Below are 18854 nucleotides of genomic sequence, written 5' to 3' on the forward strand. Positions count from 1 at the left end.
CTACCGGAAGTTAATTGAGTTAAATATCCTACAAAATATACCAAACGATCCCTGAAGTTGCTGTCCATCTGAACAACGCGCAGGTGTTTCTTTTATGAATATAAGCAGTTGAGTTGTGTATGAGTTATGTATATTTTATTGTGTCAGGCTATTATTGTGATTGGCTGTGTGCTCTGGGGGAGGCGGGAGTGGGTGGGGAGCTTTAAGAGTTTCTGCCTGCTTCCATAGTGTCTGCGCGCACAGCGACGCTCAGCAGCAGCAGCAGCAGAGGAGGAAGAGGGGAGCCGAGCGCATCATAAAGTTTGAGGCTGAAGCTGTTCAGGACACAGCGGACACACCGGCAACCTTATACGGAATCAGGTTTGTGGTGATATTTTCAAACAGACTGCTTATAGTTATTGCGTTAAAAAAATCAGCACAAGAAAAGCTAGATAAATCCGTATCGGGCATCATCTGTAAGAAATTGTGATGCGAAACACTGTAGACTATGACTTGGCATGTATTTTAGTGCTATATAAGATGCTGTATTGATAAATTTAAAGCTTCGTCGTCAATTCTAATATGTAGGTAGGCTTACTTTGTGTTCAACTTTATAAGTTATCCTTGCTACAGATGTATGTATCTGCAGCTTGGTCCAAACCAGTCTGCTGTCGGTTTAACTTAGTGCCAAACCACTATTAGCTGATCACAACAGTCCTACTGCCAAAGAGCAGCATTAAATGCCTCTGTTGTTTTGGACTCCAAAGATGAGAGTTTAATGAGGCAAACCTAAAAGTCCAAATACACAAAATGCCAGGTCAATCTTTTTACCAAAACAAGACACAATTTGACATAAAACTGACTTAATTGCTATAATAACAAAATGTTGATTTTTGTCTCCATTTAAGGAGATGACATCAGATTTCAGTCGAGAATAACACTATATGTCAAGGTTATTGAAATGTGTTTTACCAAACTTGATTACTTTGATTTATTTGAAACCACAAAACCACTGGGTTACCACATCATGGACCCATGTGCCATGAAATTACTATGACAATGCTTTTGTGGCAAGACAGAATTCGTCTCCCCCTTTAGCCCCAAGCAAGGCACCTTCAGGAGATGTGGATTGAATTATCATGCTGAGATAGCGTGTTTTTCTTTTCACCTGAACCCCCCCGCCCCCCCATAGGTTATTAGGATAGCACAGATGCATACATCCTAAACAGCTTGCAGTACCCAAGTGAATTTAATTTAGAACTGTCACTCAGAGTAAAAATCTCATTTTTCCTTCATAATGTATTTTGAATATCATTTGCTCTTTCAGGTTTGCAAGTGATGATGATAAGAAAGACTAAACCACTGTGTGGTAGTTGTATTATACTCTGTTCCAATAGACTCCTATCAGAGTCCTATCTGTTATTGTGTAATATGATCCAGTTCCTGGCTAGGTAGGTGTGGGCTTTGGCCCATCCTACACCACATTTCTCTCACAGGCTATCTGAAATCTGTGCCAGGCGTTGGATGCACCACAACGTTTCCTGGCTTCTTCCATCCGTATTGTCTCATGTTACAGTGACAACTGTTGAATAATTTACCATGTCTTGTTAACAGTAATGAGTAATCTGAGTTTTGGTATCTGGAGTCTGGTGGAGGTCATTGATCAGGGGACAGAGGTCCAGTGCTTCTCTAGAACCAGTTCGAGCTTGCAGATTAAAATGTAAGGGATACCCCAGCGGAGAGCTGGACAACACTTTAATCTGAAGTGAGAAGTAATAAGAATACGCACCCAATTATATGCAATATTCTACTGAAGGAAAAATTTCAGTGAGGTAAAGTAGCTGCACACTGTTCTCATGTTCATGAGTATTTATTTATTTTGGGGGGGGGGGTTTGCCCACATTTTTGAAATGTTGGTGTCTTACTGTAAAACCCCACAACAAGCAGTAACCCTGTGGTTGTCACCATCTCATTACAAATGCATGCTGTGCATTGCAACATTGTTCAAACCTACAGAACCTTATTCTAAACTAAACTAAAGTTTCCAAAGATACCAAACATGTCAGGCTGAATTTTGGAGAAATGTGTCTTAAATGATGCTCAAACATTTTGAATATCTCTATTTTGGGGGATTATCTTGGGTTTTATTTTTTTACTCTGTGTAAACATCAAAAGCTTTAATGCTTTAATCAAAAGCAAGAGTTGAAACAAGCCGATACACAACATACTGTATATGTGACACTGTCAGACAGTAGTGAAACAAACGAGGGAAGCTGTACTTTATGGGGTTATGAGAATGAGAACATACAGTAGTCCACTGATTCCCAACTAGGGGTACTTGCACCCCAGGAGGGACTTCTGCTGTTGCCAGGGGATACATGGAGAGATTGCAGAGTAGCTCAACTAATTTGAAAAATTGAATTAATGATTTGACTTAAAAAATACATCCACATATTGAGTCAGCTATAACAATTAATTTAGGTATTATTGTAATCAAGAGAGCGTGAGAACTAGCAGCAGAAGAGATGAAATAATTAGCTAAAAATAATGGATAAATGGTTGGAACATTGAGCTTTTGCCACACTATGTGGTTGTAGTACGAATGCAAACTTGACCAAACCGCACTAAACATTGACAAGTCAATTGTATGAAAATATTGTAACATCCACTATTATATCCACTTTCATATGATTAATAGTTAAATAACATCCAGTTTGAAATTAATTCAAATGAACACATTTGGAACATAAATGGTGGTGTTGATGAAGGGTTACTTGAGTTCATCGGACTGGGCTGTTCGGATATGTCTGACCAAAAAAGGCTGGGAACTACTGCAGTAGTCTGTAGCTACTTTGTTTTATTGACCACTCTCAGTTTACCACTTCTGATAAATACACTGCACGCATGGTAATACTGATCAGCAGGAAGGAGTCAGTGTCATCATGTAATGACTTGTAATGAGAGGAGGGATGGAGAGGAAAGAGAAAACCCAGGTGGGTTTACCCACAAAGCCCTCCTAACGCCCTGCCAGGATATACAGTATTACATGGAGCACATTAGTGAATCAGGTTCTCCACCACACAGCTGTCTCACTGTGTCACTGCCAATCTCTGTTATTAGCTTCGATATCTTATGTCATTTATTCTCTATCGCTCACCAAGGTGGCTGCTTTATTACATTGTTCAGGCCTCGTTTGAAAGCAGCCGAGTGAAGAAGTAAAGTGTCTTTGCTGCGTTGTTCTGGTAGCCACAATTTAAATTTCGTTTTATGGTACAGTTCAGTTCTGAAATGACTCTTTCAAGTGGAGCCATAGAACAAATATGGCACTGGAGAAATCACCTGTACATTTTGTGATACTACAGTATATTGCCCCTGAAATAATAGCAATGTCACACTGAGCGTGATTCAATTTTGGCTGTATATAATGTGGCAACATAACACATAGGGTCATAAACAACCTATTTGCTGTAACATAAAGAGCCACCACGAGAACACAAAACCTGACTACCAGCAGGAAAATGACTCGTGTCTCAGTAGAGAGGAGACGTAGCAGAGTCATCACGGGTCCTCAACCTTGACAAGTAAGATTGAGGCGATCCTCCAAGACGTAGCAGTTTTGATTTCCTGGTGAACATAGCACATCAAATATTCATCTTCCCCATAATCTATAGCCCTTTGATAACTGACACAGGGCCCAGGAGTTATTGTCTCTCTGCTCCATCTCAGCTCAGATATAGACTCCACGGTAGCTCTCAGCACGGGTCTATTAACTCTGGAAATACTAGAAGAAGGAAAGAGGTAAGGCCAATTCACTTATTGGAATGAAATCTGCTGATGGACCATGAAGTAAAGATAGATAAGCTTTCCTTTCTTCTGTCGTAGATGTGTTTGGCTTTGCCTTTTCTGGTCTGCAAGGCTTTAGGACCCACACCCCCTCTTCACCCTACTGTAAGCTCAGTAATCAAATCAGCTGAACAGACTACCTTCACTTTAGCAAGGTGATATGTCCGTGTCTTTGTGGTGACTTTTCTGCTGTGTTTAATCCGTGCTTAGGAGTCCAACTGGTGGCTTCTTTTGTCAGTGGGGATCAGAGCCGACAGCAGCGCCCTGCTGAGCATAGTTATTTCAGCTTCACTGTTAGAATCAGCATTTTATCCTCGTCCATTGTTGAGTATTTAAGGCTCCTCTTTTTCTTAAAAGGAGGACTAGATTTATTGCAGCCATTGCATTGCACCCTGATATTGTCCTTTCTGACTCATGGGTGTTGGCCATCTGTTACAAGTGTTTTTTGCATCGCTGACTGAAAAGCATTGTTTTACATCCTGGCTCATACTTGCTCTGACGTCCCAGGTCATTTCCTTTTACCGTCTGCAACAAAGTTTCAGACTTTTCTTAATGCTGACTCTCAGCCTTGCCACCTCAGTTTTGAGCAAGTGTTGTGTGGGCAGGGCATGTAATATATATGGCCTTCATCGTGGGCCGGCTGACTGGCTGGCACAGGCTCTGTTCTGTCCCAGTGGACTTGACAGAATGGCTGCCTGATGGACGGAAAGTGCTGTCTTCTGACTTTAAGAATGCTGACATCTCCATATTGTACCCTCCACCCCCTCCCACCCGACACACACCTCCCACTTCCCCCCTCTATGAATCTCATCTTTTTTTTTTCTTTCTCTCCCCTCTTCATCTTCATCCCGCTTCTAGATGTATCTGATTGATGCCATTTGACCTCCTGTGCTCCCTGGGTAGCCGCAGACCTCTGCTCTGTCTGAATGCAGACATGAATCATAGGGATTACCATTCTGCTCTCCACTTTTCCTCCCTCTCTACTTCTACTTCCCTTCTGCTAGTCTTGTCTTATCTCATCTTTTATCTGAACACCTCTCACCTCACCACCAGCTCTTTCCCGGTGGTGTGTTGCGCTGTTAGCCACCATGATTGTTGCTTTGACAGCAGCAGGGGGTCTTTCAAGGTGAACTATAGGATTGGCCATGTCAGCTGCTCTCTGGCTCATATATTGTCTCTCTATTCTCTCTATAGCCTGAATTAACATGGAATTGTCCTTTACAGAAAACTTACCCTTCTCTTTTTTAAGAAAAAACTTTTTCTTATTTGCTATACTACTCACTCACTCATCCACACATGTATCCACTCACTGCTGACCTGCTAGCACTTCATCCTCATCATTGTGTGAATATTTCATGTGTATGATTTGTGAATTAAATATAGGATGTAGGTGGACATAATTGGACTGACAGTTATTCACCCTGACTGGTGGGACAGAGGGGATTTTGAGAGAAAGTGGGAGGATGTGAGTGTTATGAGGGAGTGATGGAAATAATGACAGCTGATTGAGGTGGTTGTGGTGGTGGTGAACAGGAGAGAAAGGGGTGCCTGAGGAGAGAAAGGTGGTTTCTTTTGCTGTCTGTCAGCATGCCAGCATCAGTAAGGTAGATGGCTGGAAGCGACAAATGTGTTTCAGGACTCTCTCGCCTTTGAGGCAAGCCCCCGAGTCGCTTCATAACAAGGAAAAAAAAAAATCAGATTTAGAGCTGTGAGAGTCATGACTGGGTGAAATAAAATTCATAAATAGGTGACTGTGTGCATTTAGTCTTTTTTATTACATTTTTATGGCTGTTCATATTTTCTGTGACATGCCCACTTTATTGAGCAGGGCAGAGCAGACCCAGTGAGGAGTAGATATGATATTATAAGGTTTCAAATAAGTGTCTTTTGAGCTTATGAAATAATTTCAAACTCATGGTTTGTATATCATGTTTTGTGAGTCTGTTAAATACATTTGCATGAAAAATTAAGTTTGTGAATGTATAAAAAATATTTGCACTAATGAGAGAAATCTGCAGATTTATAGAACTTCTGATAAAAATTTGAAATACAAATGTCAACGCAGGTAAATGTCAGTGAAAATCAACACTCAAGGCTAATATTTGAGCCCATTGATTTCAGTATTGCCTCTATGTTTAGGTCTTTTTTAGCAAGGATCTTTTTGCAGTTCTTGAGCCACATTTTTCATGAAAATACAGTGCTGTATTTTCACATTAACACACATTTTACTAAAAGCACTAATAGCTCCGCATATCACAAATATGCACCAGAAAGCATACAATACAGCATTTTGACACCCTAAAGAATGTAGTTTAAGACATTGACATTTACAAAATATTCAGTTTTAAACCCTGAGCACCCTAATTTTAGCCAGTCTGGAGATCTTTATGTCTATCTGTTGGTGTCATGCATTGCAGAAAATTAGTTTTCTGCACCTATACTGTTTATCACACTATTCACGCAGTATTCCTGACCAGTGCAGGAAATGTTTTTACAAGTTTTAATAGTTCTTATCAGCAGCAGGACCTCCAGAATCCATCCCCATTGCTCCACTGATATACAGGTTCGACTCCCTTAGAACGTTCCTCCGGTGGTGGTCAGACACTCCGGTGCTTCAGGCTGTCAGGGAGAGTGACACAAACAACCAGGGGAGAGGATGGAGCAGATTGGAGACTAAATAGGAGGGAGCCTCCCCCCTCCTCCCTGATGTCTGGAGATCTGATCCAGCTTGGCGTTTTTTTGGAGAATCGTGCAGTCCACCGTACAGCAGATGACCCTGTCAGGGGAGACTTTCTGCTCAGCAGCTGTATTAATATCAGACTTATTTAGGTAAAACAGAAAGCGTGTCTCATACAAAATGAATACTGATCTAGAATCTTTAATACTTTGAATATTGATGCAGGAGTGACCTTGAAAAACCCTAAATATGCTGATAGAGAAAATAGACTGCGTGTTCATCTGGGTTGGTGATAAAATGATAGATTGTAGGCAATTTCGAAGATGGAATTGCATGCTGCTGTTGAGAATCACAAAGGGCTTGCTCTTTCCCTTTGCTCCTTCATCTGTGTACAACTCCATTTGTCTTTCCCTCTATATTTCCATCCCTTGTTAATTTTTCCTGGTTCACTACAATATAAGTTTCTCTGTGAGCTGATGTGAAAGGTTTCCTACAGCAGTCGGACACTTTTTCTATTTACAGATGCCTTGCAGCAAGATCCATAGTTCAAACAGATGAGGAGTGAGCAGTGGGCAGCAGTACACGTGTTTATGATAATGGACGAATTCCTGGAGAATGCATTAATACAAAATGTATTGCCCTCTCTGTTGTGTACCTTTTGGTTTTAAAAGGTCAGCAGTCTTGAGTGCCTTCTACTCTCACAGCACTGCCTTCTCATTTGCATGTACACTCAGTGAAAGAACAGGGCGCTCTCCTTCTGTGTGTGTGTGTCTTATATCTGTCTCTCACACACAAATAAGCTCCTTTTTGTACTTGTCCAAGTGTGTACGCAGAGGTGAATGGCTGGCTGTGTTGGAACAGCAGAATATTTAATTGCCCAACTTTATCACCATTACTGTAGCTACTGACTGTCTGCCAGCCTAATTATGACGGGGGCTGTCTGAGGACCTGGCCGATCGTGAGCTAAACTGTTAGCCAAGTGTAAAGAGAAATGACTCCACAGATACTTTGTCTCTCTTAGGTGCTAAAAATACCTGTAAGAAGGTTATGTTTTGGTCTGTTAATTTGAGTGCGCGTGCATACAAATGCACAAATGTGTGAATCCCTACTTAGAAAAATAGCTGAGGTGCTGTGACCCGCAGGTTAAGCTACACATGTCTAAGTTAGATAAGGTTGATGTTTGGAGAATGTTTTTTTTTTTTGTTGTACACAGCTCAAGGTGACCTGGTTCCCATCGTCCTCATTAGCAATAGACACACTGCGGGTGTCAGCTCCGCAAGGTGACGAATGAACCCAGACAGACAAATAACCGCACAAAAAAGAAAATCAAATGTATCAATGAGGCTTAATGGTGGATGGTATCAATACATTCTCACAGGGGCCTCCCACTGTTGGTCATCTGTATGCTGTATGTTTGTATATTTCAAAAAGCATTACCTTTAAAGTGATATAAAAGGGGGATACCCACCTGAGCTTGTGGACTTCATGCAGCTCCCCTTTGCCTTTTCTTCAGGTCCACTTTATCTTTATAAGCAGCAAATTGGAAAGGTTTAATTCAATTCCCAGCAGGCTGCGGCCGAGACTGGGAACATTTACCGTCTCTCTCTTTCTCTCTCTCTTGCCACTTGCTCTCTCTCTCTGTTTCTCTCTCCTTTCTCTTTGTTTCTAAAGTCTAATTACTTTTAGAGAATGGCTTTACTCAGGCTATAAATAAGGACAAATCAAGGCTGTCTCTGTACTGAACCTTTTGGGGGCTGGCTTGGTTTGCTATCTGTGGGCTTGAAGGTGATCTGTGGTCCTCCCGCTGAAACGATGATGCTTGGCTCTGTTTGGATGAAAAATTTGTGTGATTGTCCCTCATGCTCTCCCTCAAATACCCACAGAGAGAGAGCCAAACAACTAGCAAAACAAGTAGAGGGGTGAAGACAATGTCACATTTCTGGAAATGTTCTGAAATCTGCACTGAATATTATATAAAAATGTGCCTCTAAATCACAGCACAGGGCTGCAAAAGAGAAAAGCCTCCCATCGCACCTTGATTGAATGTAGCACTGCAGATTTGCCCTTTTTGCCAAAATGAAACTCTGATGTCAGATATGATCAATATTGGAAAGTGTATAATGAGTTGGAACTTCTATTAGCCTAAATAGAAAACCTTTATTTGGCTTCAAGCATTTGCCTCTCACCACCATTTGAGAGCCCCATGAGAGAGCTCTCAACCATGCGCTGAAGCTGATTGTGGGTTTTTGTGTGTGTGTGTGTGTGTGTGTGTGTGTGTGTGTGTGTGTGTTGGTGTCTGTGAGAGAGAGATCACGGGAGGTGGATAGAGTAGGTAAAAGGTGAAACCCTGGTCACCTGAGAGGTAACTAAATTATTTTCAGTTCTTTTCATTTCATTTACCCTGATGAGTTCTGTCAACGATAGCTTGACCAATGGCTCTGTGAGGTGAAGTGATGACAGTGAGGCTGTGTGTGTGTGTGTGTGTGTGTGTGTGTGTACATGACTACCTGTGTGTCCATGCCATTGTGTGTGCTGTGTTTTTGAATGTGAATAAGTTACCATTGGCATACTTCTGTGTGTGTGTGTGTGTGTGTGTGTGTGTGTGTGTGTGTGCGCATGTGTGAGTGGTGTCCATTTAAGGGCTTTTTGATGAAGACTGACGAGTGTCCGCTTCGCTTCCCTTCATCTCAGGGGTCTCGTCTGTGCTTCGAGGAAGTGTCCTGGAGGAGAAATGTGGACGAGTGGACGAGAACTAGCGAGCGAGACGAGGCTTATGGACGACAGAATGTGCGTGTGTGTGTACGTGCGTGTGAGGATGATGGAGGGTGATGGTGGGAGCGAGACTTAACGAGGAGGAAAATAAGCTGAGCAATCTCTGTCTGTCCTCCCTCTACCTCCCAATGACTTATTCACACACACACACACACACACACACACACACACACACACACCCTGGGAGGCCATGAGTGAAGTGTCTGACCAGTAACTTTGCAAAGGCAGGAAATACAGTATCTTTGAAATCCCAGGGTTTTTTTTAAATCTCATAGCTGTTCATGACTCTGGTTCATTGCTTGCATTAATCAATACACTATATGTAATAGTACTAGTACACTCATTATTGTATAATATGATCAATTCGACTATTTCACAGGGAACAAATGCTTTCTCTTTCTCATCTTTAAGTCCATCCCTGCTCTCTCTCATTCTATTTATCATCCTCTCTCTAAGTGACGAGTTAGTGAGAGATAATGGAGAAAAGCTGCCGCTAAATAATTACAGGGTGGATTGGATCAGATGAGCAGGTTATGTTTGTACCTTTTAGCCGCTCCTCCCACATTCGAATGGAAATCATCCTAGTGTGGGGGTTTTTGTCAGCAATGTTGGGCTTCTGTTTCCAGTGTGTGTGTGTGTGTGTGTGTGTGTGTGTGTGTGTGTGTGTGTGTGTGTGTGTGTGTGTGTTTAATGCCTGTGTGTTTGCGTGAGTGGGTAGTTGACAGCATTACACTGGCTGTCCGCATCCCTGTGTGTTTACATGTTACAGCAGAGTTTTTCCTGTGCAGTGACCATCTGTCCTGTTTTGCTGGTTTCAGCTTCTAAAAATGTGATCTGTTTCTTTTCGTTGTCATACATGGCAGTGATGGTGATCATAGTGGTATTTGGGTTTAGGATTGTTGGTCAAACAAAACAAGATATTATCACCAACAAAGGTGTTTCACTTATGTTGCCTGATCAGACCTCTTCTGAGGGCTATGTGGCTGTGTACAGACTGTGTTTGATTGACATCTCTCTGACATTGATGTTTTCTCTGACATCTCTCAGGCTGATAGAAGTTAGACCCTTATCATTCTTATTGGTCAGTTTAGGCTGGTGACCTCATATAATAAGCCTTTTTCACAGCAGACATGAAATACAGGTGTTGCTAATATCATTAACGATGGCTCTGTTCTGTTCCTCCCACGAAGCCGGGGCAGTGAGCCAGCATGAACAACACCAAAACCCTGAAACTGAATCAACTAAATGGAATTCAACCACCATTAATTTTTATTATTTACACCTGCATGTTTACTCCTCCAAGCTCTAACCCAGACAAACCACCTAATTCAACTTGACCAAAAGTTTAATTAGCCTAATCAGTCTAATTAGCCACACCTGTGTGAGTGTGCAGGGTCTTTAACCGCATTTTATTTAGTTTTGTAATTTGTTTTGAATGTTTTGTATGTTTGCTGGCGTTAACCCATACTCATAGCCCATACAGATGCACTGAGAAGTTTGGCACTTTTTGTTCAATTAAAAAAGGGTATTGGTTATTGTATTGTATTGTATTGGCAGCAGTATCAACAATTACCAATCAATACCCAGCCCTAGTCATGGGTCTTGGGGTCTGGTTGCTTGAGCGCTGAGCTGACTCTTCCATTTCAGATCAGTTCTGAACAGGCCTTGATTATCTTGAACAAAGGATAGTGATATAGTACCTGCTGAAAAAGAAATATACCTAATAAGCCCAAAAATCTGGTCTTAGTAACAAGTTTGGTGACAAAACATCAACAGTATCAACATCAAAGGCTCACATCAGTTGATAACAGCTGAAATCATTTCTGATCTAAGAGCTGCAGATGTGTGTCAGTCGTAATAGTGTCCTTGAAAAGAGATTCAAGGTTTTTGGAACTATTTTTGGATTTTGCAACTCACTTTGGTCAGACACAGAGACAAACTGGAACACACACACGCACGCACACACACACACACACACACACACACACACACACACACACACACACACACACACACACACATTGTCCTAGGTCATTTTTGGGGACATTACATAGACTTGCATTCATTTCCTGGAGATTTATCCTAACCCTAACCCTAAGCTTAACCACTGACCCAAAAATCAGCTTTTTATAAATTGGGGACACAGCTTTTGTCCCCAATTGGACAAACTGTCCACAATCAACTGGTCTTTAGTCTGAAATTTGTCCCCGAAAGTAGCCTGTGACAGACCACACACACACACACACACACACACACAGCAGCAGCAGCAGCAGGTCTGTTTGTACACACACAGAAGTGCACATTCATTCACAGTGCAAGTGCCACCTCCCAGGTGTGTCATCCTGCTGCCAGCCCCCTGGAGACACTGGCTGATGAAGTAGGAGATAGAAAACCTTTGATCTGAAAGCGACAGAGAGAGAGAGGGAGGGAGGGACAGAGAGTGTATGGAAAAGGCATTTTGCCATGGTCATGCAGAGGAGAGTCAGTGACAGCAGTTTGTGCCAGCAAACCTCTCCCCTCTCCTCTGTACCGCTGCCCGTTCACCACAGGAACGTCTGCTCTTTCCATCCCTCTTTATCTTCTCTATCAATCTTCATAATTTCCATCTTCATCATCCTCTGTTTTGTCCATTTTCTGTTCCTATTTTTATCTTGATACGTCTAGCCACTCTGTGCTCCTCTATCCATGAGAACAATAACAAAGTCACTATAGTTTAATTACTATAAATTCAAATCTTATTTAATCTCTGCACCTCTATACACTCTCCCCTCCTAATGCATTAACCTATAATTTAAAAGCACGTATTATTAATGTCTCTTCCTGTTCTCCCTCTCTCTTGAGGCATCCTCTTACCTTTGTCTCTTTTAAGCATCTCTCTCCACACACACACACACACACGCACACTGTCACGTTTGTCTAAGCAAATAGCTCAGTCACCACTCTATTCAGAGGTAAAAATGGTTTGCGTATCACATTTCCTCAAAGATTTGAAACCTGGTCTGACACAGGAGATGTGATTTTAGATTATTTATGAGGCTCCACATCACTTTGTCTTTCCTTCCATCATGTGAGTGAATGAATGACGCTGGTCAGCAAGATAATAAATGGCGAACTGTAACAGTGCACTGACAAACGAGGGTGATGTAATGCCCTATCAGTGTTTATAATCATGCATTCATTACTGCTAATGTGGCTGTAATGACACCATAATCAGCTTACTAATTGAGTGTCATTACAGGGGATGCTGGTGCTGTGTTCTCTCCACAGATGGCTAATGTCACTGTCACTGTTACTTATTGAGCAGAGGGTTGTAATAATCGCGCCTTATGATGAAATGAGGACGGAGTGACTTAATCTTCTCCTTATGGTCCACATTAGAGAGAGTTATCCTAATAGGAAAGGTGTGTAGTTCCTGTAGTTTTATTTTAAGGGGTTTGACTGTGTACTGAAGTTATATTGTGCAAATTAAATTTCCTCATTACAGCTTTACTAGTTAGATTTCATTGCTTTTTTTAACCAGGTGCCTCTTTTTCTTTCAGATGGAGAGTTGATTGGATTGCTCAGCTTGACCAGGAACATCTGATGACACAAAGTCCGTTAACATCCTTCTGTCATGTCTGCTGAGGACTGTTGGGACAGCCCCATAGACTGAAGACTGCACTGGATGAAGTCACTTTTCATTTATGACTGACACCTTAACATATCTGACTCACCCTCTCAGAACCGTCCCATCTCTACCTCTTGTTGCTTTACTGCTTGTCAAGAGAGGCAGTTTTTGAAGAGATCATCCCAAAGGAAATTGTGAAAGGGACATATTTGAACTCTTGACAGCTCTGACCCACTTATCACGCTCAAGTAGCCTGATGAAAGGAGAACTTTGCATCTAGCAGGCAACGTCAGCAAAGGTGATGCACTGTTTTATATTCAGGGCCATCGATCCACTGACCTCTTGATCTAATGAGCCACACGCAAACACACACACATGAATACGTCCAGGCAGAAGTGCACACACAAACACATAGCTGGTACCTGCAGCTCAGCTATACCCAATTGAGTGTTGTAAGTCCATCTGTACACTATTAACTCCCATTGATAACACTGACCTTGGTTGTGATCGGACCCGTGTTTGTGTGTTTGCATTAGCAGGAGGCGGTGTCACGTCCTGTCTGCTCTGATTGAGAGTGAAAATAAGAGCTGATGTGGCAGAGTGGCCCTGATATATACCCTAAAAATATTACCGCCTGAGGGTGGTCACTCAAATAGAAAAGAAGTCCATATTAATTGAAAAGTGTGTGTGCTCGTATGCATGTGTCTGTCACATTGTCAGATCATATTAGGGTCAGGGCTGTCTGGGTCATGTCACTTTGACTGACCTAGATTTGACAAAAGAAACTGGTCAGTAGAGCAAAAATGTGTGCGCAAGTTCTGCCGTGATCAGAACACACACACATCTTACACAAATACAGAACAGGAGATTGCTCTGCAGTGTTCCCACTTGTTACTCACCTGCTACCTAACTTCCTGTTTAGGCTTCATGTCCTTCACCCAATAAACAGGGTATACAATATAAAGCTTTAAAGCCGCCTTCTTATTAAACTTGTAATCAAACCCCAAATCTCCAGTTTTGCCCCCTGCGCCGCCCCTCATGAACACCTTCCCTTCCTTCTCCGCACCTCCTCCCAACACACCAACCATCCAGTCAGTGTGTAAGCCCTGCCTTCGGGCCCCGTGGAGGATGAACGATGTGCCCACACTTGACTACGAGTTGCTGCTGTCCCCAGCCAGCTCCTCCCTCCCCGGCAGCCCTGGTGGTGGCAGCAGCAGCCCCCCTCTGGCCTTGGTTGGGGTGGACAATGAGCAGCGCACCGCCTTGGCCTTCGTAGGCCTCCTTATGCTCTTCCTGGTCTTCCTGCTGGTCAGGTGCTTCAGGATCCTGCTGGACCCCTACAGCCGCATGCCTGCATCATCCTGGACTGACCACAAGGAGGGGTTGGAGAGGGGTCAGTTTGATTATGCACTGGTGTAGGGTAACGTGTCAAGAAGGTGTGGAAAGGGGGATGTTTCATTGCACACAGACAGGATCTTTAAGAGTGTTGACTCATTTAGATGTGGACTTGGACAGTTACAATGCATAATATTGTGAAAGCACTCAAGGAGGGGATTTTTTTCTGATGTTGGTGTAAGCCTGGTTTCATATCACTGTATTTCAGACTGTGTACTGGTGTAAATATGAGGCTACACGACCCAATGTTACCATGTCAAGTCTGGTTCAACAAGAGGCACACATGCCACTGGAATCGCTGCAAGCCAAACACTCATCCAGACCCAGATGTTGGACCATGAAGGACAGAAATAATTTAGCTGCACAGCTGCCTTAACCTGACCTACTGTACTAGTCTAACATGCTACTACGTCTCACAACCTCACTTTAGGGCTTGTCAGTATTACAATACAGCTTAATGCTGAGAACACCACTTTCACTCACAATATAGTTTATAACCTCAAAGCTACATTTTTTGAAACGAGAGCACTAAAACACAGGCAAAACTGGTGGAGTTTACGCTTAAGCAGATGCCCCTTTAATGAATTAAGGTCCATTATAAAGCATCCAAGTGTTAAGTGCTGATCAAGGAGCACAAATCCTCACATTTTTTGTGCTGATTCTAATTTCAGACACTGATCCTCGAGCAGCACTGCAGTTTCAGATGCTTTCTAAGGCCCAACAAGTAGTTTGTGTCTCCATGAAATCTTGTCAGTGTATGTTTTGTGTGTTAGTGTCTATAACTGAGAAGCCATATTGAAACTATATATATGTGTGTATATATATATATACATACATATATATATATATATATATATGTATGTATATATATATATATCTTATTACTGCAAGTAGGGTTTATGTTAATTGGTTGTTTCCTTTGCTTTAGTCAGCCTGCCAAGTGTGGTGATGAAGCAAACAGCAACCTTTAGGCAAAAGAAGGCTTTATTTTTCTATTCTTGACTCAAGTTTGGGAGTCTCCTTTTTGCTATCTTTCTGTCCTTCCTCTTACTGTATCAATCTTTAGACTGTGGATTTTTTAGGTAGTCATGCAGCCACATCTTAGAAGGAGGCAAAGCAGGTAGCTTTGCTTTTTCCTGTTTTGTAATTACATATTTTTCTGACTGTCTGCTTTGTTTTTGATACACTGGGTTGAATCAGTGACAATAAAAAGAATTCTTCTTCTTTAATTACTCTTCCTGATTTCCACTGATAGCTGGACCGTGTGGAAGGTCCACGTAATTCATGTCGGAAATTAAATAAAATGATTACTACTTAATAGTCCTCTTGTGTCAGTTTTGTTAGCCACAGACACACAAGCCTAAAAGAAAAATGCAGGACACAAGACTTAAAAATATAACCCACAATACTTTATTGCCATTTATGTCACTGGACAAAAGTTTACAATACTATGTGAATCACTCTAATTTTACAAACTGCCATTTGGTGTCATAAATCTTTGGTTTTTGTCTTTGCACAACGATGATGATCATTCAGGATATTAAAAGGTATTCTATGACGGCTGATTGATTTATTGATCCTCAGCTAATCGGTGTGGCGTGACAGGATGATTGTCATTTCAGTTTTCAGTTAGACTCTTTTGATGAACATCTTAACTGAAACTTCAGGCTCCTTGTTTTCTGAGTTATATGGCACACGATATTTCAATGCAAGCAGATGATGACGACAGTATTCAAGTTTAACACTGAAGCTGAGATACAGTAAGCACACGCAACACACTACCTTTTTTTTTTTTTAAAAAAAAAAAAAAACATAGTGGAAAATAAAAGAAAAATTACAAACTGACAATAAAGATACAAAGTATACAAAGGTTCCCAGGTTAGAAAAATGGTTATGTATTATAAACATTGCCTAGGCTATGAGACAGTACGGCAACCTTGAATGTTCAGAGAAAATTATTATCGTTTAGCACCATTGATCTAGCTGGAGATAGTCAAGTTTGCATCAATGCTTGCAGCATTGTACAGACAGTGTAAGCTTCCCTATGTTGAAATAATAGACGATGGGAATGTTAATGATCCGTTTCTTTCACTAATAGCTGATTTGACTGGTGAACAGTGGTTTCAAACGAACAGTACAGTCAGTGATCAACAAAAACGATGCCTTTTTTGATTTTCTTTCTTTTTTTCTCAACAAAACAAAGTCAACAGCACTAAAGGCCTTCAATCTTGGTTTTACTGTGAGTATTTGTTTTGGCAGCCTTGACATAAAAAAACATCTACATTTCACTTAAAAATATACAATTTAATTTTCAAGAAGCAAGTTTGATAATATTGTTTTTTCAGCACTGAGACAATACAAAAGACAGACAAACACAACAACAATAAAACCTAGCAAAAAAAAAAAAAAAAAAAAGTCACTTTTGCAATCCAGATTCAAGACTGCACTTTCTTTGTACAGCGTAAGAGATGGTATTATCTAGCACCTTTTTTCTCTTTGAGAGAAAAAAAAATCATGAGAAATGAAAGATGACCTGACAGACATTTGTTTTTTGTGAGGTTTCGTGTTCACTTGTGTGTGCCTTAACACTGTGATGTACTACCTTTAGTTACAGCTTAGTTAACGTTAACATGTCATGTACCTTTGAGACTGTTACTTGATTCAGTTATGTGTCTCTTTGTGTTGTAAACGAGGCTCATACCTCAGACTTCAAGCTCACGGTAAAGTCAAAGAAGTCAGATAAAGTCAGCTTATTCTTATTGTCTAGTTTGGCCTCCCAATGCCAGTTGTTGGTTATATCTCTATTCTCCTAAAGCATTTATCTTAAGCAGTGTGGAGTAAAACTGCAGAACCAGGAGTTCAAAGTTTAAAGCCTCTGACAGCCAACATGAGAAAAAGACTTTGGGCTTCATGAAAAGCTGGCTCTCAGGTCCAGAATCAGTGGACCTGAAGTCTTAATCCCTAAAGGATAAATACAAATGTGACCCGATCTTATCTTCTTTAAAGTCTACGAGCTACTACCTGGTGTATTCCCGGCTCATGATGGATGCTGAGGGACTATAGCACCCTCTTTTGTTTTTAAGTCAGCATCACAGCATGGTGTCCACACTTGGTGAGAAGTACTGAGGTAACCAAACATGACAGCACACACACGCAAACACGCTAATCCCTGCCCGCAAGCAGGACAAAAGTCAGTCACATCAGAGCAGAAAACAGCTTGCTGTTTTTTGTCTGAAAATTGGTTGGCATCCAGCTATAAAACAGACCACTATGGACTAAAGAACCTGAAATGCTGTGTAAATGTTGCAGTCCTTCGTGTTAACATTTCTCAAACAGCACGAATACATTAAATGACACACTACAATACTGAGAGGGGCAGACGTGACAGACCTTGTTCCCCAGTGTTGTGATTTTTTACTAAGATCACAGAGAGGTGAGAGAGTCCTTAGACCACCATGACAGCATCTTGTGTGTAAGTGTGATATAACTTCTTTACAGTACTAAAGAAAATTATGGTTTCTGTATTATTATTCAAAGACTACAGTGCATGCATAGAGACAGTTTTGGCCACTCTCAGCACTTTTCTTTTTTCAAAAAAACACCTGTTGTGTGTAATTTCATGTTTTGCTTGTCTACAAAAGTGCTTCATGGACTTGTGTGCCATCTGTCTGCTTGATTGTGAGATATGATGTATGAGGAGGATGTGGTCCAAGCACCAGACACCTCTCTGCCATCCTCCTCCACTGGATCTCACAGTAGAGAGATGAGTGCTGGTTCAGGTAGGAGAGGAGGGGCGCAAGAGGATGTGTAGTCAGGGTAAAAAAACAAACAAAACATGAACATATAATAACATAAACAGTAACAAAGTGGTGGTAGAGTTGGGCTGATTGACTCAGTCTTTCATAGCCCTTGATTACCCCCTGTTGGTAGGGATGGTCCTCCGGGGGCGCTGGAAGGGGAGGAGTTATTGGATAAAAGGGAAGGTTAAAACTCAAGGGTCAGAGGCTTTAGGAATCAGTCCAGGGCAGGGTTGCGAGCGCACTCGGAGCTCAGTGCAGGTGGATGTGGAGCTTGATGCGCAGGGCGTCTCCTATTTCCCCTTGTAGGTAGTCACTGTCATGCTTCTCCTCCATCTGGTGTAGTCTTCGGGGCCCAAACAGCGGCAGGCTGGCGATATCCAGCCGGTAGGATCCCGGTGCAGGCGGCTTCTTGCCAAGCCGGAGCACGCTCTTTCCATCACGTCGTTCCAGTAAACGGAAGTGTTCATTAGCGTTGCCGTGGGTGATGACGTAGCGTACGTGGTGCTCCAGGGGCTGCAGGGCGGGCAGAAGCTCTAGTAGAGGCTCCTTGTTGAGCAGTGAGGCGAGAGAAAGGTTCATGGGGATGGCGGTGAGGGTGTCCACACTGGCCATACTCACTGCTGGTTCCTAAATAGATGTCGAAATAGAGGTCAAGCATGAGACACTTCACACATTTAGGCACAGACCTCAACTAGTTTTCTTACATCTGAACACACCACATTTCCTACAATGATCAAAAGTGAACCAGTCTCGACCCTGAAACTGACAGGAACTGAGACAA

At 41.9% G+C, this 18854-nt stretch overlaps 2 protein-coding genes across 3 annotated transcripts in view; one reads left to right on the forward strand and one right to left on the reverse strand.

Annotated features, from left to right (window-relative positions):
• The first annotated feature begins 239 nt into the window (after nt 1-239).
• On the forward strand, nt 240-15667 carry LOC137187765 (cortexin-1-like). 2 transcript variants are annotated; one of them, XM_067596914.1, is made up of 3 exons: nt 240-360; nt 9191-9286; nt 12811-15667. In XM_067596914.1, exon 3 carries the CDS (start codon nt 13917-13919, stop codon nt 14295-14297), a length of 381 nt encoding a protein of 126 aa, XP_067453015.1. In that variant the 5' UTR covers nt 240-360; nt 9191-9286; nt 12811-13916; the 3' UTR covers nt 14298-15667. The 2 variants fall into 2 exon arrangements, with proteins under 2 accessions (XP_067453015.1, XP_067453014.1); XM_067596913.1 differs by lacking the exon at nt 9191-9286.
• fbn2b (fibrillin 2b) overlaps nt 15661-18854 on the reverse strand; it is a 73856-nt gene continuing 70662 nt past the window's right edge. Inside the window, exon 65 of the mRNA XM_067596912.1 lies at nt 15661-18700. Within this exon, the coding sequence (XP_067453013.1) occupies nt 18323-18700 (378 nt within the window). The 3' untranslated portion in view covers nt 15661-18322. The remainder of the gene's footprint in view (nt 18701-18854) is intronic.

This window comes from Thunnus thynnus, chromosome 8, assembly GCF_963924715.1.
Source record: "Thunnus thynnus chromosome 8, fThuThy2.1, whole genome shotgun sequence".
Lineage (NCBI taxonomy): Eukaryota > Metazoa > Chordata > Actinopteri > Scombriformes > Scombridae > Thunnus > Thunnus thynnus.